Source organism: Manacus candei, unplaced genomic scaffold, assembly GCF_025592945.1.
Source record: "Manacus candei isolate 608988 ecotype Guabito, Panama unplaced genomic scaffold, ASM2559294v1 h1tg000041l, whole genome shotgun sequence".
Lineage (NCBI taxonomy): Eukaryota > Metazoa > Chordata > Aves > Passeriformes > Pipridae > Manacus > Manacus candei.
The window spans coordinates 8,960,996-8,988,707 of NW_026138089.1; the positions used below are offsets into that span (position 1 = coordinate 8,960,996).

Genomic DNA, 27,712 nt, shown 5'->3' on the forward strand with positions numbered 1-27,712 from the left:
TTTCTTGCTATATAAACATACTTTGTTTTCTGGCATCACGCTGAAATATCCCCATAAACATATTGTATGATTCAACGCTTTAATACCTGGGTTGCTCTCCTCAGAAGAACATACAATGTCTTGCATCAATAAGAGAAAAAGCCCTTCTCAATCAAAGTTTTCTGCCATTTCTAGCAACAAAATGGCAGAGAAATTACTCCATTCCTCAGAAGGCATTTTTAAAGGTCTGTATTAGTGCTAGGATCTATCAATTTGCATCTGAGATTTGTTCATTCTCTTCAAAATGTTGCCCAGTTCATATGACAGGAGCAACCACTCTCAGCTGACAGAAGGAACAATGTGTACTTCATTTGCCCTTCACACTTTTTTTTTTAAAACAGACTTCTTTTCATCTTTGAGCACAAGTTTATAATACACTGATTTTATTCAGCTTGCTATAATCTTTAGCCTTAATGCAAAAAAGTCATCTGCTATATGAGTTAGAAGGGGGAAATACATAATGCATGCAATAGGGAGGATGCATTAAGTTAGATCTTAGTAAGCATCTACATCTGCTACTCAGTCATTGCTGATAACATTTTCCCGAGGCAATATATACTCCAAACTTTGGTTTGGAAGTTGCGGCGTGTGAGGGGTGTTGTCATTGAAGTAAAAACCATTAAAAATTGAGACAGAAACACTGCACTGTGTTTCTACATCTGCCTGTAGAAGTGTAGTACCTGTATTCACTAATTTCATACAGAAAAATGATGCAACTACACAAAAAGCTGAGAATCCCTCCAAATTCAATGTTTCATAAGCAAGTGAAAAAACTGACTATGTAAACACATCGAGGTTGTACCGATTACAGCCAAATGCACTGCAAATGTAACATGCCATCTAGAACTGTTGTTCCTGGGAACCTCCTGACACTATCATGTATATACATAGAAAACTAAACAGGTAACTTGACTTGTTCATGCAATTGAATGCCATGACCTCATACCACAAAGATACTACAGTACACAGAACAAATATATATATATTTTATGCATTTGCCCTAAGTATGCTTTTGCTGCTGCTATTTGGCATTTTATCCTTGAATTTAGAGAGTAGACTTTGTGCGCTCTGAAGTGCACAAACTTGCTCTCCAGCTCTGTTCATAGGTCAAGAAGTTAAAAACAATCAAACATGCACCAGGCCAGAAGTTAAAACAAGACTCTCTGTCCAACAGTTGCCAGCATAGTGCTTTTCTACAGCTAACTACCACAATAAAGGCTTGACTTGAGACTTGGCTTGGTTAAGGATAATACATGTTCCTTCCTTCCCCCTGCCTTGAAAAGCTTATTTCCACCCCCGTATACAAAATTTTTGGGAGACATGCTTATGACTCCAGCAGGGAAAATCTACCATTTTCAAGAAATGAAGGATTTAATATATACATATACATCTTAACTCCAATAACAATCTCTCCAGTGTATTTCCCAAATGTCTTGATAACACTTTTTATGATACAAACATGAAAAGCATTAACAGCTTTTTATTTCCAATCAGTTTTTTATTTCCTCTGACTACAAATATTCCTCTTGGCATAATTCAGAGTAAGGTCATCCTATACTACTGTTTGACAAGCTCCCATCAAACATTCCTGACGCAACAGCTGACAACACATGATGTAAGCCCACATCAAGTGCCAAGGGAAACCCTAACATCTGCATAAGTTTGCTTTTAGAATTGGACATGGAATATACTTTAAATTAGCACTTGGTCTCTTCTACATTGGTCATCTCAGCAGAAAAGGACCCTACATGAAAGCCTGAGTTTGAAAAACACAGTAGCAAAACAAAAGGCAACACGGCAACTCTAGTTAGTGCATGTCAAAGAACAGTATCTTCTTTTTTTTTTTTTTTAAGCATGATAGGTACAAAATCAAACCTAAAATCAAGAATAAAGCAGAAGAATATTAAAGTTATATTCTGTTCATTTATTCTTCTTTGGTAATCTTTACTGTCTACGTAAAGCACTTTACATAAGGGCAGTTTCACAGTCCTGTGGCCTACTGTTGAGTTACTCAGGCACCTTCATGCTGACAAAGTCAAAGCAGGTACTGAAATTAGTGGTGTAAGCACAGACCAAGCACCTCAGGTACACAAGCAGCAGCACTCTTTCCACACCGCATCATCTGCTTTTAAACTTGTGCTGCAATTCCTCCCCTCCGCCTTTTCCCAAGAACAGTCATATCCAAAACCCGACACCACACTCACTGTGGAAGCACTCCACTCCTGAAGGCAAGTGGAAGGATTTGCCTTCAGCACAGAGACTTACCAGTATAAGTATGCACTGTAATCACACTGGGATACTTCCCTTAAATACACAAACAAACCCCTCTTCCTCTGGAAGCAGAGCACACGTGACTTGTACAAACAGGGACGTTGGTGTAAACTATCACTGTCCCTTAACCTGCTTTCTCAGCTCAGCTCCTCCTCTGCAGAGGCTGTCTCTGAAGTCTGCCAGCAGACTTGTTCCCTGAAGACTCCCTAGCCTGTTTCAGTCAGGTTTTCACATTCCTTCAGCTAACCCAAGCCATTTTGACTGAATCAGGTTAGAAAACACTGATATGAGTAGCTCTACAAAGAGTGACCAGGGAATAACAAACAGTTAAGTGCATCTTTCATCATCTCAGATGGATATAAATCCCATCAAATATCTGATCAGTCAAGGACATTCAAAGAGGTACAGATTCACACTGGAAGTATAACTACACTACTTAGGTTCCTCCAGCCACAAGAACCCTTGAACATTACATTTCAAGTAAATTTTGGGGCCCACACTAGGGTAAATCTCTATGTATTTCAAGACTAGTAAGAACTATCCCTCTAACTCAATCTGGTTAAAGTTTCTCCAAGTCTCTCCCACTCCTGCAGCTTAAGAATAAATAAATCAGGTATAAAACCACAAATGCTTTAAAGGAAGAGTGACAGTAGGGAAGGGGGATGTCAAAGATGTACATTACAAAGATGTAATTGAATATGTAAGCCTAATTTTTTTTAATTCAAATATATAGTGTCTGGGAAAGTTGTATCAATTAGAAGCGTCAAGAAGCACAAAAAAGGTGCAACTTCTGAGAAAAGTTTTTGGTTGTTATAAGAGCAAGATAGTTTGTAACATTATATCCAACAGCAGCTCCAAGAGAATTTCATAACAAAGTTTGTTCAGGTGAAGACTACACTAACTGGACCTTCAGAAGTTTCCCCCCCTCACATCTTTTGAGCATCGCCACAAAGTATCAACAAGGCAATACCAACAGTATTCCCAATACCCACATGCAAAAATTGCCATTTTAATGGTTAAACACAGTCATACAATAAGGTTTAAATGCTGCTCATAACTTGCCTTGTATGCACAGGTACCAACAACTGAACAAAACCAGACCTGCCATATTATACACTAACATTCCTGCAACAGAAAGGATAGAGGATGAAGTTTCAGGCAGCATTCCTAGACTAAGTTCATGTCAGAGAGTCATTAGTGTTCTGTTGAATTGTCTTTTTAGAGAAACATGGTTTAAACCTAGAATGAAACATGTTGGCAAAGTGGATTTTGGCATACATCGATTCTGCTAGAGATTCAAAACTTCTCACTTGAGAATGAGGAAAGTTTACAAATGTGGGGGCTTTTTGGTACAACAGAAATGCATTTAAAAAATAGTACTGCTAAACAGTAATCTTTAGAATTAACAATCACCAAATCTGCATGTGTCCATGCCAAGCATTGGTTTAATAACCATTGAGTTTAACAGACTCTTCATAGAAGTTTCTCTAAAAAGAACCTTAACTGCTAAAATTAAGCTAATTCATATATTTTCAAAAGCACAGTAGTGCAATCTGAAAAGCAACAATGCATGTCAACAGCAGATTCCAGGTTTTCTTTGGCCTTAGACTAAGCTTGCCATTTACATTTGAAAGATGATTTCTCCATATTATTGGTTTCTGCAAATCTGTGAGGAAACTTGAGTTTTGCATAACAGACAGCATTCTAATAGAAGTTTTCTGAACCAAGGATTACAGAGTGATTAATGCAGTGGTCTGTAAGCCAGAGTCCTATTTTCTCCCTATGCTTTTAAAATCTGTGTCTATCTCGACATAGCAAAGTGTTCTGAAGGCCAGCATTCTAAGTCATGGATGAGGTTTTGATGACAAGAATTATATTTCAATTAATTTCTACTGAATGTGTTGTCAGATTTCTAGGAACTCAGTTCTCACTGAATTGCTATTTCCAGAGCCAAAGTGTCTAAAACTGTCTAAAGAGACATCCTTCAAGTCTGCAGAAGAACACCCAATGATACAGAAAAGGCTTCTCCGTATGTTGTCAGCGCTCCCACTTCTCATTATTCGCACACTTAGCACCCTCAAAAATACTAATTAAGCAAAACCAAGATGTTTTAGACAGTGAAAATCACACATTTACACAGCAGCCACTGTGAACTTTATTAAGAAAAGAAGTTTGCCAGTTAAACTGCGATGACTTTATTGACTTCTCCACTTAGTTGTAGAAAACCAGTTCTTTCATAATGGCTCTGGAAATCATTTATTGCCAAGTAAATGCTGAATTCCCAGCAATGTATGGTCTGCTTGGAACTCTGGCAGTCTTACCATGAAAGGGCTATATTCACCTTTGCAAAATGCAAAGTAAGCAACACATCTTTTGTTCAAGCAACAAAGTCATTCTTGAGGCAGATGTCATGCTAGCCAAATAGCAAAGCCACCTTTACATTAAGCAATCCTTTCTATCACGACGGTTCCACAAAATGAAGTGTAATTTGTGAGGAAAACAATTCATAAGACACCAGTTAAATGTTCTCTTTATGTAAGGAGATGTTCTCTTTATGTGTAGTCAAGTCTTATTTCTCAGGAAGGAGAGGCTAAGCTAAAATGAAACAGCATGATGATCTATCTTCATGAAAATGTCCTGTTGCTAATGCCTCTGCTTTTGCCTCCTTTCCTCTTTATTAGTCCTGTGAAGTCCTATGCATTAGAAGTCAGAACAAGGTTTCTTCATTCATCTGGAATCAGATTTATATCCAATCCTCTAAGTGACTCACAATGCTGTCTACACACATTTCTGAAAAGTAGTTCTCCATTCCTAAGTAATCCAACCATCACAAAAGATATTTTCCAATTTCTTCAACTCTAGAAGTTGTTTTAATTCCTTTTTCATCTTCATCTTGTAGCCACGTAGCAGAATAGCATTGTCATGGTCTATGTATAGTAGGATTTAATCCTTATTAATAACTTCAGTAGATTGCCCGAGGATTTTTAGTACTGTAGTAGGCTTCACATGCAGCTACATAAGCAGATTCTGGGAAGAAATCATCATGGTATTCTGCTAAAAACCTGAGAAGAAAGTACACCAAAAAAAGGAAAAGAACATGAAACATTTAAGAGAAATGTTATTTTCAAATTAATTTTTAAGCTCAGCAAAACCACAGCCTGGGAATTAAGAATTATTACACTTTGAAATTTGGCATACAAAAGACCTGCCCTATTTTTTACAAGTTTTACATAGTGAGAAACAGCCTTTCCCTATCAATTAAAAAAAATTCAAAAGCTGAAGCTACACTCAGAAAAAGAATCTCAAGAACTATCACAGAAGGAAAAAAGAAGTTAAAGAGATCTTTCTGCAACTGCTGTAAATTACCTGCTCAGCATACTATTTTCATTTGTGTCGAAACCAGTATTTTCAGTTATCATGTCAGTATCTTATACAAATGGCCAAGAACCATTAAGTCAAGCTGTATCTTTTAAGGTAAGTAAAGCTACGATTTCATGTTTCATGAATGCCTGTGCATTTAGGGTCTCCATCTTTCAGGAGTACTGATTTAAATATGGTTCTCAAAGACAAAACACATGCTTTGCAAATCCAGTTCCTTATTTTCCTATTTCTGCAAGATGGTCTTAAAGTATTATTCAAACAGCTAAGCACCCAATATTTTATGATGTCTTCCTGCTCTTCTAATACACAACTGTTTCCTTGTTTAGGACTGAAAACGAGAATAAACAGTGCTACTACTACATACACTAGTAACAAACAGCTAAAATGACTATAAGCTTTCTGTTCTTTCCTTTGCAATCAAAGACACTGGGTATATAAGTGGGGGTCAAAGGGCAAAACAGTTCTTAAACTCAAGACTACAATCAAGCTGCACTTCAGAAAAAAACCCCACAGACCTTCAAAAATACCTGGATATTAAAGATCAGCATCAATAAACATGGCAAACTGTTAGCTACAGGTTCTCTGAGCTAAGAGGAGGAAGCAATAGAAATGACAGGAAACAATGTCATTTGCAGGATCTGGATTTTCTCGAAAACAGTGGCTAGGGTGATGACTTCACTATTGGAAGCCAGAAATATCAGTTTTGCAGAACCAATACTCTGGACACAGAAAGTCCAAACTAAAAAACAGTGTTTCTCCAACCTCACTCACTGCTACACTGCCTGAATTCTTTGATCTTAACAGAGCAAAAGCATCAAAGAATGCTGGTAAGATTCTCTGTATAAACCAATTTAAATTTAATAAGGAGTATATTAATTGCTCAGAGCTCACATCAAATGGTGACAGCATAAAATTGCAGATAAGCGAAAAAAGGTTGATTTTTCCCACACACTTGTACTTAAACACGGGTATCAAACAAGTGTTAAACTGGAGGAATAACTAATTATATCCCACTAAGTCTAGAAAAAGCAGTGAGAAATACAAGTTTTTTCAGCTTGTATACAATCCTTCAGTGTGTCATCATTAATTCAGACAGCATGTTGTCAACTTCCTCCATACTCGCTTATTTCATAGGAGCTCTCTAATTAAGAGTATACAGGGGGGCCTAGAATGGTTTCCGATGTAAAATGTTTCAAACCACTACAAGAGTACTGAAATAAGGGCAATTTAGAAGCTAATAAAATACCTGAATCATCAACTGCTATGACCTCTGACTTGAGCTACCAATCATTTTCTGCAATACAAGGGGTTAGTGTGAACTGAGTGTGGTAAGGCCTAAGTAGTAACAGAGTTGCACCTAACGTGCTTAGAAAACACAAGATTAAGATGAGCTACAAGTGGTATTTAATTAATAATTCTTCATTAACACAAGTTGATGACTCCAACTGATTACAGGGGCTGATGAAAATCTTAGTGTCTTTGGATAACATTCAGTAAAACAGAGTACTAAGAGCTGGATCATACTAGGGAACATGTTTTAAAAGAACACTAAAACAAAGGAACCTTCAAAGGGGGCATTGGTTAGCTGACAGTTCCAAGAATTCTAATGGCAAGTAATGGGAAACAAGCTTATTTTCTCTTACAAATTTCATGACTTTTGCTTAAGATCAGTCATACATGCCAGTTTGGTGCATACTGAAGTGACAGCTGGTAGACATGAGAAATGTTAACTTAGATGCTGTGCCACAGTTACAGCTCAAAAAGAAAAAAAAAAAGGCAGGCAGAATGCACGCAGTCAAATGTACATCTCCCTGTTCTCCGCGGAACAGTTGTGAAAAACAAAATACCCCAGAGCTAGCAAACAAATTATTTTCTGCAGAGAAGTGGGAGAAAACTGCCGAAATAAACACATGGTCAGCTTCTGTCCCAATCCCTTGTATATCTGTACACAAAGAGCAGGGCCCTTCTGAAGCTGTTTTCTATTCAAACTACATCACAGTGCAGAACACTGGCACAGAAATATTAGGAGTCCCCTAAGACTCTTAGCTAGTGGATATTTCACTAATGCTTTGCTCTTGGACAAGCTAAAATAGCTCCAGGATCAACTACAATGGTACCTCTAAGTCATGAGCCAAGATTTAAAGACAGAGGGAGCTGTACTTAGCAGGCAGAACAAATGTTCAGCTATAGATCAGAAAGCACATTGCTATTGAGTTACTCAGAAACTGTTTCATTACTTTTAACTCACAAAACTGATCAATTCAGTCACCTGTTGCATTATTGCCTTTTTCACTTTTATGCTTTTTATAGAGCTCATAGGCATACATCTACATAGCTGATGTATGAAACTGCTTATGAGTAATCAAGTTCTGAGATGCACAGTCCACACTGATGCAAGACTGCACAATTTTTCATCATGAGCATCCTCAAAAAGAAAACTCATGCTTTACACTCATGTTTGGAACATAGGAGTAACATGGTACAATGCAGATATTTCCCTCCCTACCACAGCTAGAGGCAATACTTCTCAAAGGACTAGAGGGGATGGAGACAAGGGAAACAGATATGTGGGCAATTTAGCTTGAAGAATTCCTATGTTCTGATCTTCAAGCATGGGAGTCTGTAAGCAAGCTTACCTCAGGTGACTCCAAGCAATAGCCTCACAAATATACTACCACCTGACTTTGAGTTATACAGGTAGATCTAACAAAAGAGGCACAGAATTATCACTATCCACATTAGAAGGCCACTTGACACATGTCAGGAACATTTATCAACACGAGTCACTGAATTAATATGAGCTTTAACAGCGTCACCTTTTAACAAAAAGGGCCTTGTCTTGACAGCATCAACACAACTTATTACCAGAACAGTCTCTGCCTGAAGAAAAAAATTTCTACTCAACATCAGCTACTCTCACATGAATAAACTTCAGGGATAGTCCAAAAAGTGTGAAAATGACAATGAAAGGAAAACTTTAATTTTTAGAAAGACAACCTCAGCCATTAAGGTATAAGAACACAGAGTCCAAAGGAAAAGCTCCCAGGAAGGTGACATCTTAAACACTTCTGCTACAGAGTTTGAGAAGGTAAGCAGATGCTTTGAAGAGATCAGTGGCCTGAGAGAGGTGCTGTTTGAAAGGCAACTGTAATGATCTATCAAAAGGAATTTGCTAAGAGAGCATTATGGATCCTAACTCTATGAGTCACCTCATCAAAAGAAACGTCATTTGCAGAATAAGAGTTATCTCCCCAGTTTATAGGCTATCTCCATCTGGAAGGCTGTTCAGAGCAAAAGATCCCCAACAAAAACTCCATCATAACACCACTGCCCTTGGTCTTTTAAGGGAGAGGGCAGAGAACTCTGAAGATGCCAAGCTGTCAACACAGCATTTCCAGTAATCAGGCTGAGTGATCATTAAAAGTGGTAACTTCTAGTACCACTTTTGGGAAAATAGCCCTACAAGAGCTCAATACAGGAGTCCTTGGTTTGTCTTGAGGATGAAGACTCACTTGTGGTAAGGCCAGCACAGATCCCTAGAGCTCCGTTCTAAAAAGCTACTGTAGCACATTTAAAGTATTTTGGGCAACCTCTCAATTTAGATGTGTGATCCAAACCTCAGCCATTGACCAGCAATATGCTCATTCGAGTACCCAAACACTCATGATTTGATAAGCAGAAGGAAGAGAAGCAAACCACATGGTGAGTTTCAGCAAGTATTTTTGGCAAAGCAATCAAAGCTTATTGTTCTTTAGTCAAGAACAATAAGCACAGATGAGCATATTCTGCAGACCAAGCAAACAAAAGCCCTCTGAAAATAAGAACCTGTATGATACCAGGTATTCACTGACTAAAAAGCATTCAACATCAAGGTGCCAAAAGTTTGAGAGGACTTAAAATGGCAATTACTTTTCTACCCATTCAATGAATATAGCAAAGCCCAAATAAATGATAGTAATGCCCTGAAATAAGGCACTGTGCAAACAGAATTACTTCAAAGTGTTTCAAAACTTTTAAAAGAATATTCCTTTATATGTCTGTGCCCTCCAAACTCACACCTCAATTTATACTCGAAAACTTGATTTTCTCACATGTAAGCTCCAATTTCATAAAGTTCTCTAGTATATCATAACTGCTACGTTGCACAGATATTTTTTGCCAAGTAACTGATTAATCCCAAAAACTGAGAGGCCAAAAAAACCCTAATATGTTCAATAATATGGATCAATTAATAATCAATATAACAAACACTGGTATAATTGCATTCTTTATGATCTATCAGAAAGTGATTTTTAGTTAGTTATCATCTTGCAACTTTATCAAGCCACAATGAATCACAATGAGCAGGAATTCTGTCACAAAGAAACTTGACCTAACTAAAGATGTTTTCTCTTCTATTCACCATGTGCAGTGCTTCATTTTTTCATTCTCAGACACTAATAACCTCTCATTAATTGTACATTAGCACAGACTAGTGGTGATAATTCACCACTGCACATATACAATTACTACCCTCAAAATGTGCTGTCAAAACCAGAGTTCTGTTTCTTAAGGTTACTTGAAACAACTTGTCATCTTTCTATACATACATTTTATTACTACAGTTCTCTAATTTGGTCACAGTCTCATTTGGCTTCCTTCTCAGAAAGTGCTCAACAGTATCAAAGTACTTCTCTACTCATGGAGCAGAGTGGCACAATAGATACGAGCAGATTGTAAAGCATCAGGGAAAAAGAAAAGAGACCTAAGCTTACAGGAAATATTGAGTTTAAAATACCTGGGAGCATTTCAAAACTCAAGACAAATTGCAAAACTAGAGACTATTAAGAAATTAGTTCTCCAAAATGCGAAAGAATACATGTTGGCCTCATCTGAAAAATATGTATTAGAAGCAATATTTTAGAAATATTTCATCACTTATTCTTTTGCATTTCATGAAAGTCAAAATACCTGTCATCCTGAAGTGCTGTACACTTAGCTTTGCCTTTTTTCCTACAATACCATCCTGAAATTATCTCGGTAAAGATGGGTCTTGCTATTGTAAAAACAGACATGCTGTGTCTAATGTCTCCTAATTTTTAAGTAGCTCCTGTTGGACAACAGTCCTGAGAAGTGACTTCTCTGATTCCAAAACAGTTTTCCAAGTCAAGGCTGTGTTCAAATCAATGGAAACAGCAAACCAGAAACTGGCACCTTCTTGCCTATCATTTCTCATCACTGAAGCAGCCTCTGGAGCCATGCTAGGCACCTCACAGTAAAGAGAAATCATAAAATACAGCCCATACAGCATTTTATTTTAAAAATAGCTGAAATAATGGAACTAGTTAAAAGATAACACCTTCTCTACTCAAAAACTATTAACAGGCAGGAAGATTTAATCAGGAGTCCTTCATTATCGGAATACCAGTAAGCAAGTGCCAGTTATTCTGTGAGCTTCCACTGCTTGCTCCTCAAGACTGGACTCAAACTGTAAGTGAAATTCGGTGAAACCACCTGGTGACTGTCATTAAAGTCTATTTCAGACTGCAAGTACTATGAATTATTTCCAAACTAAATAATTTAAGACTCAGAGTTTTGTACTTAATTTGAGAAATTGATTTTCTTTACATCTGCAAATTCTATACTTGAGAAATCAACTTTCATGTTCTCCATGAAGAAATTTTCATTATGCACACGTGTAGAAAGCTGCACTAAGCACAAAGGGTACAGCTTCTACCTAACAAGAAAGTCAAAAAGATGCATTTCATACATTCCTCAAAAATATAGGTTGTCTGGGAAACTGAGAACAATCTTGTCTCGCAGCAGTCTGAGGGCATGACTGGAAAATATTATCCATGTAGCATCTCAAAGAAAATTTAATGCATCTATCAAGTACTAAGTAAACTCAATAAAACAAGCTTCCAGACAAAGTATTAAGTAAGTCTCAGTTCCTCAGCCCACGTGACATTAATAGTATAAATGTTAAATGAAACTGTAAATTTTAGCCATAAAATTATAATTCAAAATTAAATCAGTATCTATGCAAGAACTAAATCAGTTGTCTACTACATGGAAGTTTTATTTAAAAATATATAAACTGCTTATGCTTGGACTACTCTACCTAGACTTCAAAGAAGATTCAGAAGCAGTTTTATTAATGCAAACAGACACATCAATCCTTTGTCTGCTATTAGAAAAATAAAGAAATGGAGAGTACTTCAGCTTGTCACTCAAGAGCAATTCACTAAAAAAAAATTAAGTGGTCCACAAGTAAACTGGTTGCTATCATCTAATGTGTACAGACCTTACCCTTTGAAAAGTAAGCCAGAATAGAACTTATATAAGGTATTTATAATAAACATCCATTAATTCATTCCCAAAAAGGAAAAGACAGAATCTGAAAATTGAAGAACTAGTACAAGATGTCACCTCAACCTCAATTTTTCTCTTGTGATTAGAAATAGATAATGCAGAATTATTTCTGTGATAAAAATCAAGCATAAACAAGTTCCTAGAAAATGTAATTGTTTGACCACTTTCAATGACACATGGGACAAAGAAATACATACCCAAATGAAAGACATGTTAAAGTACCATGAATATGTGTTGAGGAAAAAAAAAATCTAATAATCTGCACGGTTTCTGTGCTATTTGACTACAGAGCATAACTGATAAGGAAACTAGACTATGAAGAGTATTTATGACAAAGCTACCAAAGACCAAATGCTGCCTACAGAAGTAACTGTAACTTGGAAGCTTTTTTGGCACTGTCAAAAAATAAAGCACTTAAAAAAACTAAGAGCCTTCAAATATTTTGCTGTAGCAGATATGCTTGCCTTGAGGGGCCATTTTGGTTTAGTTGTAGCCTAGTCTTGGGGACTGAAGCACACTTAAGTGTTTTCTACAAGGAATGCAGCTTGTGTACTCTGAGCACTCCACATCCCAACACAAAGCCTGGCAAATGGGACCTACCAAAAGATTTGCTTCAAAAGCACAGTTCTATCTCACCTAAAAATGCCAACGTGATTTATTGCTATTTAGAGATGAATACACGTTTCAATGAGATGGTCAGATGGAAAAATAAGACAGACAGAGATACTACCACTAGAACTTTCAGTTTAGCCACCTCCCTACTTGTATAGGGAGTAGGGGACATGTTTCTCCTTTATTCTATTCCAGTACAGCTCATCCATACAATGGGTATGAAAACACTGCATTAAGGATGCTAAAAAGCAGAGACCTGCTGTGGTCAACACAGAAGAATCTGAACAGGCAAAGGTCTGATAAAAACTGATCTGATCCATAGGGAGTTAAGTTCCCTAAGAAATATTCACTCCAAAAACAGGTTTCCAACAACGAGCTCTACTTTTGTCCTGCCTGACTTTAGGGTACTTTGAATGCCAACAAGGATCTGACAAAAGAGAGAGATGCAACACTTAACAACTAAATGCTTCCAGGGAAAAATTTTGTATTGTAGAAACTCTGACATTTGAGACATCTTATTTTTGATAAACAATTTAAGTAAAAGCATATTTAAGTTTTCATCTCTCTGATCTCTAATAGGACTTTTATTTATGCTAGAGTAATGTTATATTACTTTTCCATACGTGGCTACTAAAGTCATTGACCAAAAATTAAGTTACAATTTCAACATTTGTTCCAAATGTTTAACATTTACAAAACTTTCTTGGCAATTTTATTTTCCACTGTACTGATGTTGCACAGCACCTCACTGTCATGCACAGATACTACCTACAGCACCTGGTAGAAATAAAGCTGATCATGGTGCAGGTATGAGCTTACTGACTCCAGCTGTGGAGCTTGTGTGTTCAGATCGTTTGGGTATCTCTAAAAACCACTGCACTACATCACAGAGAAACCTTGCTGTTCAAAGCTCAATTCAGACAGATATTTCTTTTAAAAAATCGACCATAATTAAAAACATGTTTTAAAGCACAAGTTTTCTTCCCCTGCTTATGTCACTGAAAGTCAAATCTCTTAAGATTATGCTCTCAAAAAAATAACAACGTAGACTTTGAATTTCTTCATAAACATGGTTCTTAACCAAGACTTGTCATTCTATATATAGTAACAAACTTTCCAACTTCAGTTCTCTGTCACTGTATTTCTCAAAACTTTAAGTTGGAAATTCAGGATCCCTTCAGTTTGAGTCACAGAATAGAAAAATCTTATATTAATCTTAACTCAAGTTGTTATTGTAAAAATTTTATATTAATTTTATCATATTCTTGTAGTAATGGAAAATTAACATCTTATTTTAAACCCTCTTTGTCATTCCAGGACATTTCAATCTATGTAACAATGGAAACATTGCTGTGGTACATTGTGTCACATTACCTCAGAAACATTTCGAAGTGTTTTACTAAAGCCTTTAGGTTTTTGTCAGGAAAGCACATCTTCCCCAATATTTCTGGTAGCTTTACTGTAAATAAAAGAAATAATGTTTACACCTGTTCTTGTAAAAGCAACTTTTAATTACTTTTATCCAGTATAAAGAAAAGAATATAAAAATTTCTTCTCCCCACAGACCCCCTTTTCCTTGCAAGCTACTCATTGATCTTTCAAAGCCTTACTAAATAGGAACATGCTGAGAAAGCGAATGCTGCTTGGTTTAATGATGTTTGATAGTGTACTGGAAGTAACACTGCTTTGCTTTCCTTAAATGAAGGCTTACAGAGCCAGTAAAAGATAACCAAATCTATGAACAGCCTAGGAGTTCTAAATAGATTAAAATGTACATTTAGCAAAGAATAAAATTTAATGTGATAAAGCAAACAGAAAAGTCACAAAGGTATAAGCAACAGAAAAAAAAATAAAGCAACTTCAATTGAGCAGAGAGTTTTTCATCAGTTTACCAAACATCCGCAGCAAATGTTGAGATCCGTAGATATATGAAGGAGGTGGCGGTTGATCACTTGGTGGATAATTTTCTGGCATCAATTTCCAGGACAAAACCTAAACATGAAACGTGAAGACATTGGTTATTAAATCTTTATAGCATCATAAATGATTTAGTCTGTACAGAACTTCAAATGCAAAGATAAGTAATACCAACAAAATCTTTTTTTGTATAGCCCTACTCTGAGGTCCACAAAACCCTTAATTATGGAATCTAGGGTAGTAACATTAAAATCTGTTACCTCATTCAGTTCATTGTTTCTTCTACCTTCAAAGCCAGTAAAAACTGTGCTCCCTTCTTTGCTAGGAGTCAAAGTTATTGGTGAGGACGACCCACTATGGACAGGGGTTTCTTGAAAAAGAAAGAAAAAACAGAACAAATGAAATCAGAAATAAATTTTACTGCTTGTTTTGTGAAACTATAAGCCATTAAACTCAACTAAGGTCTGCTGCTAAAACGTTTGAAGTCTTAAACACTGAAATTCAATAAAAGCTATCCTAAAATAGGCTTTCAGAAAGGCAGTTCATTGAATACTGTGGAAAAATACAGTACCAGAGTACTGAGAATATTGTGTTATATTTCTCTCTTTGGTAATAATGCCTCAGAGATAAATAATTGATACAAAAAGTAATGAATTCCCACTTCAATCACACAACTCACAGTTCACATAGCATCAAAAAAAGAACAGAACTTTACACTTTGTTTAGACCAACAATTTGAAGAGCAAAAGCTACTTTTTTCCAGGTGCAAGAAGAGCTTAGGCATAGAAGCCGGGGTCTCGAGATGACGTCTCTTAGGCTGTGGGGAAGCGCTGCTTTCCGATAGCCTGTCGCAGTTGGAGCTGTGGCGAGTGGAACGTCTCAGCGACTGCAGGATTTCAGGCTCAGCTTTCCGCCTTTTCGGCGTGGCCGGCTCCCCTGTGGCGGGCTGGCTGTCAGTTGACTGAGGCGTGGGCGGATTCAGTAGAGGAGGACTTGGGGAAAGTTCCTCCTGATTCCTAGGAATTAAGGCAGCTTTACAGAATTGAAGAGATGAGGGTTCCCCCCACAAAAGACATTCTTCCAGTTTCACACATCTTGTTAAACACTTATTCAGATGAAACAGTCTCCTCCCAATAACTATTAAAGTGATGAGGCCTTCTTTTAAATACTATTTTCCAGAAGTATACTTGTTTTCAAATAAAAGTTAAAACCCACAAATACGACATTCTTCTACATTTTACTGAGGAGATGAGCAGTATTAAACTCCTTATATCCAACCTACCTGTTAGTATTTGTTGAGTTTTCTTTGATAGGAAGAAAGAACTTTGATGAGGTCACCTTCTTAAACTGAGCTTGTTCATAAGGATAGAGCAAAATTAATGGAAGTGTGAAGTCAAAGGTTATTCTCAGCCCATCCACCATCTCTTTGCATAACTCAACACTAGAGGGGAAAAAGAATATGAAAAGTTGCATGTCAAAAATTTTCAGCATAGTTGTACAAAATTGCCCTTTAATATGGACCATTAATATCATAATTACAATATGCTGATTTAATCACTAAGTAATAAGTGATTAAAAGCATACTTAAAAAGACAGTGGTTGTTCTCATTAACTTAGAGTTACAAAAAAAAGTCTGCTTCATAACCTCAAAAAAACGACACAATTTTTCTGTTGTATTACTGGATTAATGAAATCTACTGTAGAGTAAACAAAGTTAGTCAGATGTTTTTCATGTAGCATTATTTTGTTTTTCCAAGTTTACTAGGCTGAAAACAGAGGCACAGAAAAAGGAAGTACTCAACAGACTGAATCTCTGTCTAAAAGGAATATGAGGAATTTGATCTATAGCTGCTAAGATGCAGTTAAGGCTGTGCTTAAGAGATATCCAGTGAACCAACAAAACCAGATAAATTTCCATTGGACATCAGCCTCCAATGGTCTGCTCCAGTAATCAAACACTACATTTAGAGGCTACTAGGAACTTCAGTTTTCGGCTTGTGCAAAAGACTCACAATGTTAGGTGGTGCTGTTACAGCAGAACAAAGAACACCAAGTGCAGCCCACCTGCAATGCCTCTCACCTCTATGAAGGTATTCCACTCTCATGTTTCAAGTGCATATATGTGTAGGGTGATAGAAATTTGATTCTGCCAAAATGACCCACGTTAAAAATTCCAAACCTATTACCATTTCATATCAGCTGCTAAAACTACTGCCTTTGTTTTTTTTAGATACTACAGTTAAATTGGGTTGGGGGACCATCATGTGCAGAAATTATACTAGATCAAATAAGGTCAATAACCTTCATTGTTAGAGCAGTAAGGGTAACATAATAAAACCATCAGCTGAATCTCTCCTACTTAATGGATCACTAAAACTATACACATTTGGAGAAGTTCCTTAAACGTACATCTTTAAAAATTATAATGTGTGTACAACCTTCTGTTCATATTTCTGATATTTCTTCTAACTTTTTGTTTGGGAGATTATACTACGAAGGAAAAGTATTAATCTGTCAAAGAATGAATGACATCAACATAAACCTAGACACTCATAAAGAATATTTCAAGGAATAGTGTAATTACACACCACTGAAATAGAACATTGTAACACAAGTCAAGATCACTCTTAGATAAAATACAAGACTGTAGACTTACATAAAGAAGCAGCCTCATCTAACACCAAGAATCTTTAACATGAGAGAAAAAAACAACCAAACAAAAAACACCACACTGCAAACGTGGAGGGTTAATTTGTTTGTAGTATGTAAAAGAATATAGAGCTCAGCTGAGAAAACAGAAACTAAGACAATTAATTTTAACAAACAGGATTGGTGTTACTACCCACAGCTTCCCTACATATTGACTCTAGGATTTAAGATCATATGTCAACTGAAAAAAAAAAAACCCAGCACTTGGAGTTCTTTAGAAGTGTTTGTATTAATTCTTCATCCTTTATAAAACTTGAACCCGTTCAGTTTTATTTAAGCAGGACATTCTCATATCAGATATGAAATTTTTCACATTGACAACAGCAACACATTCTTCCAAACGAGTCACAATATTTACAAAAACTTACATGCTAAAACAGGATATTGATACTTTTGCATAATGACTTTTCAGAATATAGGGACTCTCACTGATAAACAGTCAGCGTTACTGTACTACAGGTATCTGTCAAATACCTTAAGCCTTATAAACAGATACATCATGGTATAAGCTCACAGAAGTGAACAGCCATATAACAGAACACAAGGTCATTCTTCTTGTGACAATAGCACTGGACTAAATGTTACTTACTTCTTCTCTGGTGGCACATAATGAAGATTCATATTAGCATGTGGAGTCATTTGATGGTGCCGAGACCTTTCATTGGCTGAAAAAGCGGCATTAATAGCAAAATGTTTCACATATGACTCCAGGATGGTTATTATATTTGTCTGACAAGGAAGCTTCACTAGCTAAAAAGAAACAATAAATTAATGTCTTATAAAAACAGTTAGTAAGCATACCAAATTAAAACAGGAGCTTGTAATGTACCAACTAATTCAGTAAATGTCTAGTGCATGAAGCTATTTCAGGACTGATTTATTTCAACCCTTAAACTGCAGCTTTGATCAATGCTTTATAAACATCTGGAGCAACAAAAAACATGGTCAGGTTAACAAGCTTGCTGCATTTCTAGCTTTAAAACCAATCTGCATTCTAAAATACAGTTGGGTACTGAAACACTACACTTAAATATGACAAGTCATTGTTTTAACTATAGAGAAGTCTGCTACATTATTGGTATTCTTCCTTATACTGTCTAAGCTCACCTTTACCACAAAATTAAAAAAAACAGAACTTGTACACACAAAAACTACTTTTGATATCTTCCTCACCCTCCCATGAACATTCATTTCACAACTTTTATTTCATACCCTTTTTCTTCTGTTAATATAATAACAGTCTTCCTCAAGCTTCTTTTTCAAGACTTCAGGAATTTCTATGCTTATTGCTCTTTCTTCCATGTCCCTTTTCGTATGAGTGTCCTGTTCTTCTTTCTACAACAGATCAGTGCAAGAAACAATATATTGTTAGTCCTCATGAATATTAGTGAAAAAAGAACTTCAGTAATCAGGATGCAATATAACAATCCATTTTTCTCATACAAAAATAAAATTGTATTATTTATGGAATAAATATTTAAGTGGATAATAGTCTTACTGTAAGCTATTTAACAATACTGGTTTTGAAAGCACCTGCAAATTCATTTCTTAAAACTTTTTTTTTAAATTTAGCATTCTCTTAAGTATTTAACAAACAAACAAACAAACAAAAAAAAAACCAACACAAAAAAACCCCACCAAAAAGCCCAAACCCAAACCAAACCAGAAATCTGTTAGGTTTTGCTACTTCAGATCACCCTCCCTGTACTACTTAGATTCCACACACCTTCAGAACAACTGTACAAAAATAAATGTTTTTTCTTGAAGTCAGTCCTCTACATCTTAATTTAAGACCAGGGTTGACGTGTCTATGTCACAGTAAAACACACAAGGAACCTGCTGCTATTAGGAATTGTCCAACCTGCACAGATCAGTAAATTTTTACAGCACCCACAAAACTGGGAAATCTAGTCTGCTACATTTTCTCCACATAAGCCTTATGTGTAGGAAGAGGGGAAAAGAAACAAATTTGTACTTTTAGATTAATATCAAATAACTCTACAAGAATATGACATACTGTATGACATAATTTTTGAAATCTCAACAACAGTAGAGACCAGGAGTAAGAAAATTATGGTTTTAATTCCAACTAAATTACCACCTGTGGCCTATATTTCATCTACTTCAATTTTTCCAGATTTTCAAGTACAGATTTTTAAATTCTATTAACTTAGGGAGCTCATGAATATACCATTTCTGTCCTCTCGTCTATGTCACTTTCTTCACTTTTTATTTCTTCATCAGTTCCTTCATCACTGTCATCAGAAGAAGAACTACTTATAGCTGCATAAAAGAGATTTCACATATTTATCTCACGTTATTACATTGCAGAGGTTATGACCAAACAATTTCAGGCCCCAATGCAAAAAAAAAAAAAAAAGAACAAAACACCAAGCCACCAAAAAACCACAACTAGCTTGTTCTATTTTAATGAGGATGAATAATTCTAATTGAATTAAACACACAAGTATTATTTACAGCACACTATAAACATTTTAAATATGTAAGATGAGTTTATAGGAAGTATTCTTGCATCCTCTCTAAAAACACTCACTTTTAAAAGCTCCCTACATTGCTGAACATGCAGGGATCTTCTCAATTTTCATTGGCCTTTAATTCTGAACAGGGAATTAACACATTAATCATTCAATCAAAAGGTCTGGATCTGTGCAGTGACAGTTTCCAGAACATCAGTTAAGTGCCAGTCAGTGTTCCTGCTAGCTTTCTAGTTACAAAGAAAATTGCAGGAAATTAAAGATCTGTCTTGAAAGTGAAAATCAGCCAGTCAGCTGAGAAGAAACAGACCTTTGTGCCAGGTAGACTAGGGAAAAAATAATCTTACTGCCTCCTTCTTCATATAACTGCCTCTGTGTATTTCAGATAGGACCATGATACTCTTACATCATCCTGATAGCAAGTTACAGCACGCACTGCTCCCCAGGTCAAGAAGTTAAAGGCATCCCACCAGTTACCAAAGGATGAAAATAAGCTCACAGTTTTCGCTGCTCTCATCATTTTCTTCAGCAGGAAGGCTTTTTAACACAGAGTCAACACCAGGCAACCTGCAACGTCTCTTCTTTCTTCCCTTTCTTCTCCTACAGAACATAAAATTGTTCACTAAAATTTGGCTAATATTTAATTTGTTTACCCCAGCTAATTCAACTACATGCAAATGCAGAGGAAACATATGTTTCAGTTATTTTCATTAATTAATGCTGAAATAATTTGGGCAATGCTTATTTGAGAGTGGACACCTTAATATCTGCACAGTAGCTCATATTCCTGTTCTCAAGCAGATTCTCAAGCCACGGCCAACCAATATTAGATTATTGCTTTTGGCTGAAAAACACTTCAAGTTTTCCCAAGTTATTTTGCAAGTACATTTATTTGGGAAGATGTAGATCCAATATACAAGCATTTTGCACAATAGTTAAGAATAACGTAGTTATTAAGTGTTAGTCTTTTAGAGTGGTGCTTAAGAACAATACATAGATATCTACTTCAGTATGAGAAGAGTAGCTCTCTACACTGCACTGACTGTACTGAGTACCTATCTACCATCTACAGCATGAGCTAAGGCCAAGCTCACTTGTAGACTTGTATCTGTTTGAATTTGAAAATTAATCTTTCATTTATTTTGAGGCCAAAAGGATTTCTTACATGCGAGCCACAGCCTTCCGAGCCAATTTACGCTGTAATCTGCGGTTTTCGTCTGTATCACGAAGAACATGATCTTCAGCTGCCCATCTATCCCAGCTAAGATAAGTAGAAAGAAAATTAACAATGACTATGAACATATGCTATTCATGATTACTAATGAATTAATATACATTAAATCTACAAAGCACTCTTTTAATGTCATTAAGAAGCAACATCTGTATCACAAGGTTTGCGTTCTTCTGCATTTACGTGGCTTCAACTCTCGTTGTTGTCTAAAAACCTCTCGAGCTTTGACTTCACATGCAAGAGCATCTGTGACACCAACACATGCTATCGATCACAGTCAGACACTGCACTCATGTACTGGCCTTGATAACCAAACAATCCAGGTCTAGATTTAACAAAGCATAAACTTTTATTAATGGAAACCTAGGAGCCACAAGTATATGTCGCAGACAGATATCCCATGAAGTTTAAACTCACGGCTATCAAACTGATTCACTGAAATTTATGGATACAGATCAATGTGTCCACATGAGCGAGTATACTAAAGGCATTTACAAAACCAAAAATACTCCTGACAACAGCAGTCCTTTGATCTTCAGTGCAATGCCTATCTTTGCAAAATAAAATAGAAGAAATGGGAGAAGTGAAACAAGACATACAGGTTCTTACCTTCTGTTCCAACCGTTAAAATGGATCAGATATTCTGGAATCTTTCTGCCTTTCTCATCTTTCCCAACAACAATATCAACAATCTGAAACAAACATTGAATAGTATGTATTAAAAAGCGTGAGAGAAAGTAACCCTTCCAGTATTTAGAGAGTTTATACACAAACAAAGAAAATTAAATTAAACGGACTTATTATTTTGCCAGTTAACACTGATATGAGCAGAAGATATGGATTATACTAAACGGTCAGAAAAACTAGCTTTCTTGTTGAGTACTTTTAACACTGGAGGCTGCTCACCATCTTTGTCCTGTCCTCAAATATCCCATGCTTTCAAGACAGACAAAGAGCGATGTCAAACAATGCAGTAGCACAATATGGATATGCAGATTTGGGCTATTAATGTTTTCTCCTGTGCTCTGTCTCAAGCCCACAAAGCAGGAGAAAACACTTCTCTATATATAAACCCCAGAAATGCTGCCCTGTTGAATACCACAGAATCTCAGCCACAAAACATTAAAATGCTTTGTGAATATCTGAGCCTTTGTTTTCTTTCTCTTTCATGCATGGGCCAGAGAGAAAGAGCCCGCACCTCAGAAGGAAAAGATGGATCTAGTGGATCATTAAGAAAAGCATTGGTAATAGTAATAACAAAGGAATCATGCAGCCTGCACTTGAATAGCTCTCAGTAGACCACGTATCAGCAGTTAGGCTACAGTGATGTTTTAATTCAAAAACATGTGTGATGTTTAATTTGGGAGTCCAGAGTTTAAGAACTATTGATGGATTCAAGGACAGTAATGCTATTTAGGGTATTTGAAAGTGAGGAAGAAAAGGCACTACACAGTTTTGCACTCAGGATACCTCTGTGGATAGCAAGTAAAGGTGTTGGGGTTGTCAGAACATGAGAATACGTGTACAAACAAAAGGGCAGCCCAAAATATTACAGGATGGTAGTGTTCCTAATCAAAAGTGTTTGAGAAACACAGACCTACACAACTAGCAAACTTCAGGCAAAAACTACTGATTTGGTCAAGAATTCAGTTGCAATACTTTCCTTTTCCTCCCTTTCTGTAACAAACAAAACAACCAAACAAAAAACCAACCAAACAAAAAAAAACAAAAGAAAAACCCTCTGTTTGCAAGTTGGGCAGAGATGTTTTAGGACTGCAAAATAATCCTGTATTTACATAAAACTCTGTAATTACTATTACTACTCTTAAGGTCAGGCCTTACTGAATCAGTCACCTCCTACTCCAACACTTAGGATCCACCGCGCACTGCTTGCTATCCTATTTCCGTATACTCTCTGCACCGGCGGTACCACTTAAACCCTTCTGAAAGGCAGAAGGGCAGCAAGCGTGGGAAAGCGTGAGGGGGAATAAATCTACGCTACGCTACGCAACTGCGGGGATGAAAACCAGATTTCAGAATTACTTTGCAGGTGTTCAGCAGAGAACAGAAGGCGGGAAGCGCTTCCGACACTCCCAGAAATCCTGGGCGGCTCCGCTCTACCTGTCGCGACAGCCAGGCCCCGAGGGCCCGGGCCCCATCGCCTGTCACCCGCCTCTGCTCCCCAGCGCTCTGGGAAAGGCCCAGAGGCTCCTACACGGCTGCTACGCGCTCCCCTCGCCCCCGGGGCTCCGTGTGCGGAGGGACAGAGCTGAGTCTCGCCAGGGGACGGGCCTGAGCCACCCGCAGGGAGCGATGACGAGGGGAGAAGACCGGCACCGCCTCGCTTCGCCTCCCTGCCCCGTGCTGGCGGGCGGCCCCCGCCCCGCGACCTCTCCGCCTTCTCCCCCCTCCCCAGGCCAGCGCCCGTTTCCCGCAACAAGTGCTGCTGCTGGCGGAGCCGCCTCCGAATCCCCGGTCGGGCCCGCAGCCCTTTCCCTCCCGCGCCGCCTCCCGCCCGGGAGCGCGCGCAGCGCCCGGCGGGAGCGGTAACGGGAGCGCGGGAGCGGTAACGGGAGCAGGCGGGCCGCGCGCCGGCCCCGCCCCGCGCGCCCGGGGACGAGGGGGACGGGCCGGAGGGGGACAGGGGCACGCGCGGCCGGTCACCTTGGCATCATAGAGCACTTTGGCTTTGGTGGGGTCGGGCTCGAAGCAGAGAACTCTCTCTCCCCGGTGGAACTTAAATTTCATTCCCCGCGAGGTCATTTGTTCATCATGGCGCAAAGGAGAAGAGCCCCGCCCGCTCCCGCGGGGAGGTGCTGCGGCCGGCGCGGCCCCGCCCCCGGCTCCTCCGGCAGGGGCGGGCGGGGCAGAGCAAGTCGAGGTGCTGTGCACTGGTACCCCGGCTCTCCGTGGTGGAGTGGTGCTCGGCCCCGGCCACGGCAGGGATGAGCTGTCACCCGTGCCCACCCCGCTGGTTCCGCGAGGGGCGCGGCACGGTCGGCTGGGGCCGGGCGAGGGAGGGGCGGCGGCCGGGGGACGGGTCCCTCCGAGCGAGAGGGCGGCCGCCTGCCCTGGGCCGGGAGAGCCCGAGCAGGGGGAGGCGAGAACGCTCGGGCGCGGTTTTGCCGGCCGTGCTGGCGGAGCCCCAGTGCCCCCGGGGCAGGGCCTTGCGCTAGGCCTGTGCCCGCCTGCGGGGCCGGATGCACCCCGAGGAAAAGGGCTGTCCTGTCTGCTACTGCTGCCCCTCACCAGACATTCCCAGTCCTTACCCTGTGTCCCGTGTTCTCTGCTCAGCAAAGAACAGCCCCTACTCCCAAGTGGGCTATGCATGTATTGTAACCTCCTGCAAGGTTCGTTTTCCTCTCCATTGTTCCTTCATTGTTCTTCAAGAAAATAAGCTCGAAATAAGTAGGCCGTTGCCTTAGAGTTTGATTTATCTTTCCAGTGTTCAAGTAGTGGAAATAAAATCAATACACAGCTTTCTTGCCAGTGCACTGATGCCTGGAAAGGACTCAGCCAGAGGAACACTGCAGTTTCCCACAGGATGTTAGTTATTAGGTGCTTCCTCAGGCTGTTACAGTTTTGATGCCAGTTCTGCATTTCTGATTTACACAAGACCATGACAGAGCTGAGAGGCCTGGGCTTAGCCAGCCTGGTAGAAAGACCAGTTAATTTGTGATTATTTAGCATTTTTGAAGTTGCCTTTCTGTAAAAGCTGTTCAGGAGGTGGATTACTCTAAACAGAGAAAGGCAGTCCTGCAATGGAGCATACAGTAGTCCAGTGCTAAGGGGAAGAGAACTTTAAATCGTCTTTTTTTTTTTCCAATAACAAAACTGCAAACTGGCAGGAATGCCTTGGGAAAGAACAGGGAGCTGCTAGGGTATTACCAGAAGGTTTCTGAAGGTAAAAAGTGATACGGGGTGCCCAGAAAACAAGACTGAGAGGGTGGGTATCCTTGGGATAGGATGGACCAAGTACTCAATTTCTTTTGATTCAAAACTTACATGTTTTTTATAGTCGGGGTAGTGGGAAAAATCTGCAAACTTGCTGCTAAGAGAGAGTGGAGTGAGAGAAGCCAGTTGATGGAAAAGAGTGAGAGAAAATTAAGGAAGTGTTCTGACATTGTTCAGAGCCCACTGCTGCTAAGGTTAACAAACAGGCTCCAAAAATGCATGGATTCAATGTCAATTGCAGAAAGTGTCACTGAAATTCTCTTCTTTTTTTTTTTTTTAGATAAAGCAAATGTTGTTGGACACTTGTAGAATAAAGCTGCTTACAAGGGACTACCATGCTTTTAAAAATGGGGGAAAACAACAACAACAACAAAACAAGGGAAGGAGAACCACCAACCTGTGCTTTGTGTCCCTGCCTCTAACCTGGTCTTAAGAGTACTCACACCACTTCTGCACTAACAGCCTTACATATTTCCACACTGCCTCCTAGATTCCCGTTTTTCTTCCTCCCCACTGGTGTCCACTTGCAGACTCTGCTTCTCGTTCATCTCATCTCAGCCTCTCCTACTTCACCCCAGCCCACTTTCACAGCTCCCACCCAAGCTACTCCGCAAGCCTTTTGACTCAAATTTCTTATTTGGGTTTCCTAACACTTACATACAGATCTCTGCCATAGGATTTGAGATCCAGTTGTTCCCTGCCTATCTTCTCCCAGTTCCCACACTCAGATAGGTGCACATCTGCATCTGTCCTTATCTCCCTGAGCCACCTGGCTGTAGATGATCCTTGCCAGATTTCCCACCAAAGCTCCTCCTCTAGCAGGACTTTTGAAAACCTGTATGTGGGCTGTGCTTAAATAAGATCCACCCAGAGGGAACACAGAGAGGAGAAACTGCTGGTGTGTTTATGAAAAACTCGCCCTGGGATAGTGCTACGCAGGCAATGCCTACTTCTAGATAAAATGCAGAATGTGGATTTTTCAAAGGTACTGTGTTCTTCATAGCAAGGGCTGCCAAATGGCTGTGAAAAACTAAAAAAAAATAAATAAAAAAATAGGGAAATGGTGTCTGTGTGTGTGCATGTACGTACTGCCCATGCAATGCCCGTGATGAGTTGTGCCTCAATCGTATGCACCAAGTGTGCTCCAAGGGGAAGTCACAGACAATGGAGCCGTATCTGGGGCAGTGTTTGGGATAAATGTCCCAAGTGAGATATACCAGCGGCAGGGCTTGTTGAATACTGCTGAATCAGGAGATGAGCTGACCCACCATGTATTTTGAGGACGTTCCCAGGACACTACATTGCCTCCAGCAAATAAAAGAGCTTTTACAGCTCCTCTGGGAGACAGTGGCTTGGGAGAGGAGACCCCTGGCCTGCTGCCAAGCAACCCCTGGCAAAGCGCACCCAATGAGATCATGAGGGCTAATTCGGCAGAATGAGGAACTATTTCGACTGCCCGCCTCACTGCAGGCTCAAAGCACAGTCTGAGAAAGTTTTATTCAAGAACGGGGTTTATTTGCAACAACGCAACCCCCGCTGTTCGCAGACGGGGAGCAACATGGCGGCGGCTCGCAGGGCCCCCTGGGAGCTGTAGTCCTGCGGGGGCTGGGGCCGCTCCCTCGCCCCGCAGGGAAGGGGGGTCAGGGTCCTCCTCAGCGTCTCCCAAAGAGGAGGATTTCCTGCCTCGTCCCTTTCTGCACAGCGCTCTGGGGAACACCGAGGCTCAGGCTGTCCGGATAAGAGGGGTGCCCGCGTCGGCAGGCGGGCCAGTGCCTACCCACCGTTCTGTGCAGAGCTTTTCCTGACCCGGTGCGTCAGGAAAAAAAAAAACAACTGGTGTAACCCCAGTTTTACCCCCGTTTGCTGTTACCAGGCATCTAGTTATACACCTGCAGCCCAAAAAGAAAGGTGACAGCACTCTAAAGACATACCCAGTTACTCTGGAAAGATGTAATATGCATAGCTGGGTTGGTTGCCGTTGTTTGCCCCCTCCCCGATTTCCATTCTTTTGCCTGGGATCGGTGTTAGGGTGGCAGGTGTGTATTTACCTGGGTCACCTGAGCTGGCCCGGTGCTCAGCCCGCACACGCTGGAGGGGAAAGCACGTCAGCTGAGGGCAGCAGAGACAAGTGGTGCTTCTAAGAACTCCAGTGTTATTATACTTATAAATCCTGGTGAAACTTCAACTTACACTTGAGAGAGTAAGAGACTTAAAGTTATACTTAAGTAATCCATAATTTTTTTTATCCCTGCAATGAGTTTTTGTTTAAAATCCCTTCTTCATTCTTTTAGGACGGAAAAAGTGAGTAGAAACTTCTCAGCATTCTGAGGGTATTTTGGCTTTAAGAGGCTCTCATCACATTGCCCAGATTGGAATCCCTTAAAACTGTATAACTTGGTTCCTAAACTTTTATTCAACAGCCCTCTTCTGAATGTTCTCTTGTATGTTTTGTTTGTTAGGAAACAAAATTATTTGTTTTGGCGTTGATCAAGGCAAGATGATACATTATTTCTGGCAGAGTGATATTCTTCTTTTTTGCCCACTCATTTTTCACAAGTAGTTTTAGTATTAGGATCATGGAAATTTTCCCATTAATGTTATAGGACACTCAGAGGAAACAGAGGACATCTACAGTGAGTGGAGGAGGAGGCAGTTAAAATCCAAGCACAGCTCATGAGAAAGAGACAATAATTGTTCAAAGAATATTGTACTGCATAACAATCTTGCTGGATTGCAGCACAGAGAACACAAC

At 39.3% G+C, this 27,712-nt stretch overlaps 1 protein-coding gene and 1 long non-coding RNA gene across 6 annotated transcripts; one reads left to right on the plus strand and one right to left on the minus strand.

The window, feature by feature from the left end:
• MSL3 (MSL complex subunit 3) lies at window positions 1-24,393 on the minus strand. Of its 5 annotated transcripts, none has more exons than XM_051794938.1 (13): window positions 23,671-24,386; window positions 21,616-21,698; window positions 20,941-21,036; window positions 20,275-20,375; window positions 19,472-19,563; window positions 18,493-18,615; window positions 17,870-18,030; window positions 15,854-16,012; window positions 15,325-15,587; window positions 14,832-14,941; window positions 14,547-14,646; window positions 14,029-14,113; window positions 1-5,372 (listed from the first exon to the last, which is right to left on the minus strand). In XM_051794938.1, the coding sequence occupies exons 1-13, from the start codon at window positions 24,334-24,336 to the stop codon at window positions 5,273-5,275; spliced, it is 2,139 nt and encodes a 712-aa protein (XP_051650898.1). In that variant the 5' UTR covers window positions 24,337-24,386; the 3' UTR covers window positions 1-5,272. The 5 variants fall into 5 exon arrangements, 4 of the variants coding, with proteins under 4 accessions (XP_051650898.1, XP_051650901.1, XP_051650900.1 ...); XM_051794941.1 differs by lacking the exon at window positions 23,671-24,386 and adding an exon at window positions 22,861-22,997; XM_051794940.1 differs by lacking the exon at window positions 23,671-24,386 and adding an exon at window positions 22,849-22,997.
• Window positions 24,285-27,712, plus strand: LOC127474363 (uncharacterized). The gene is made up of 3 exons (XR_007905826.1): window positions 24,285-24,356; window positions 25,241-27,160; window positions 27,564-27,712. It is a non-coding gene; the product is annotated as an uncharacterized LOC127474363 (long non-coding RNA).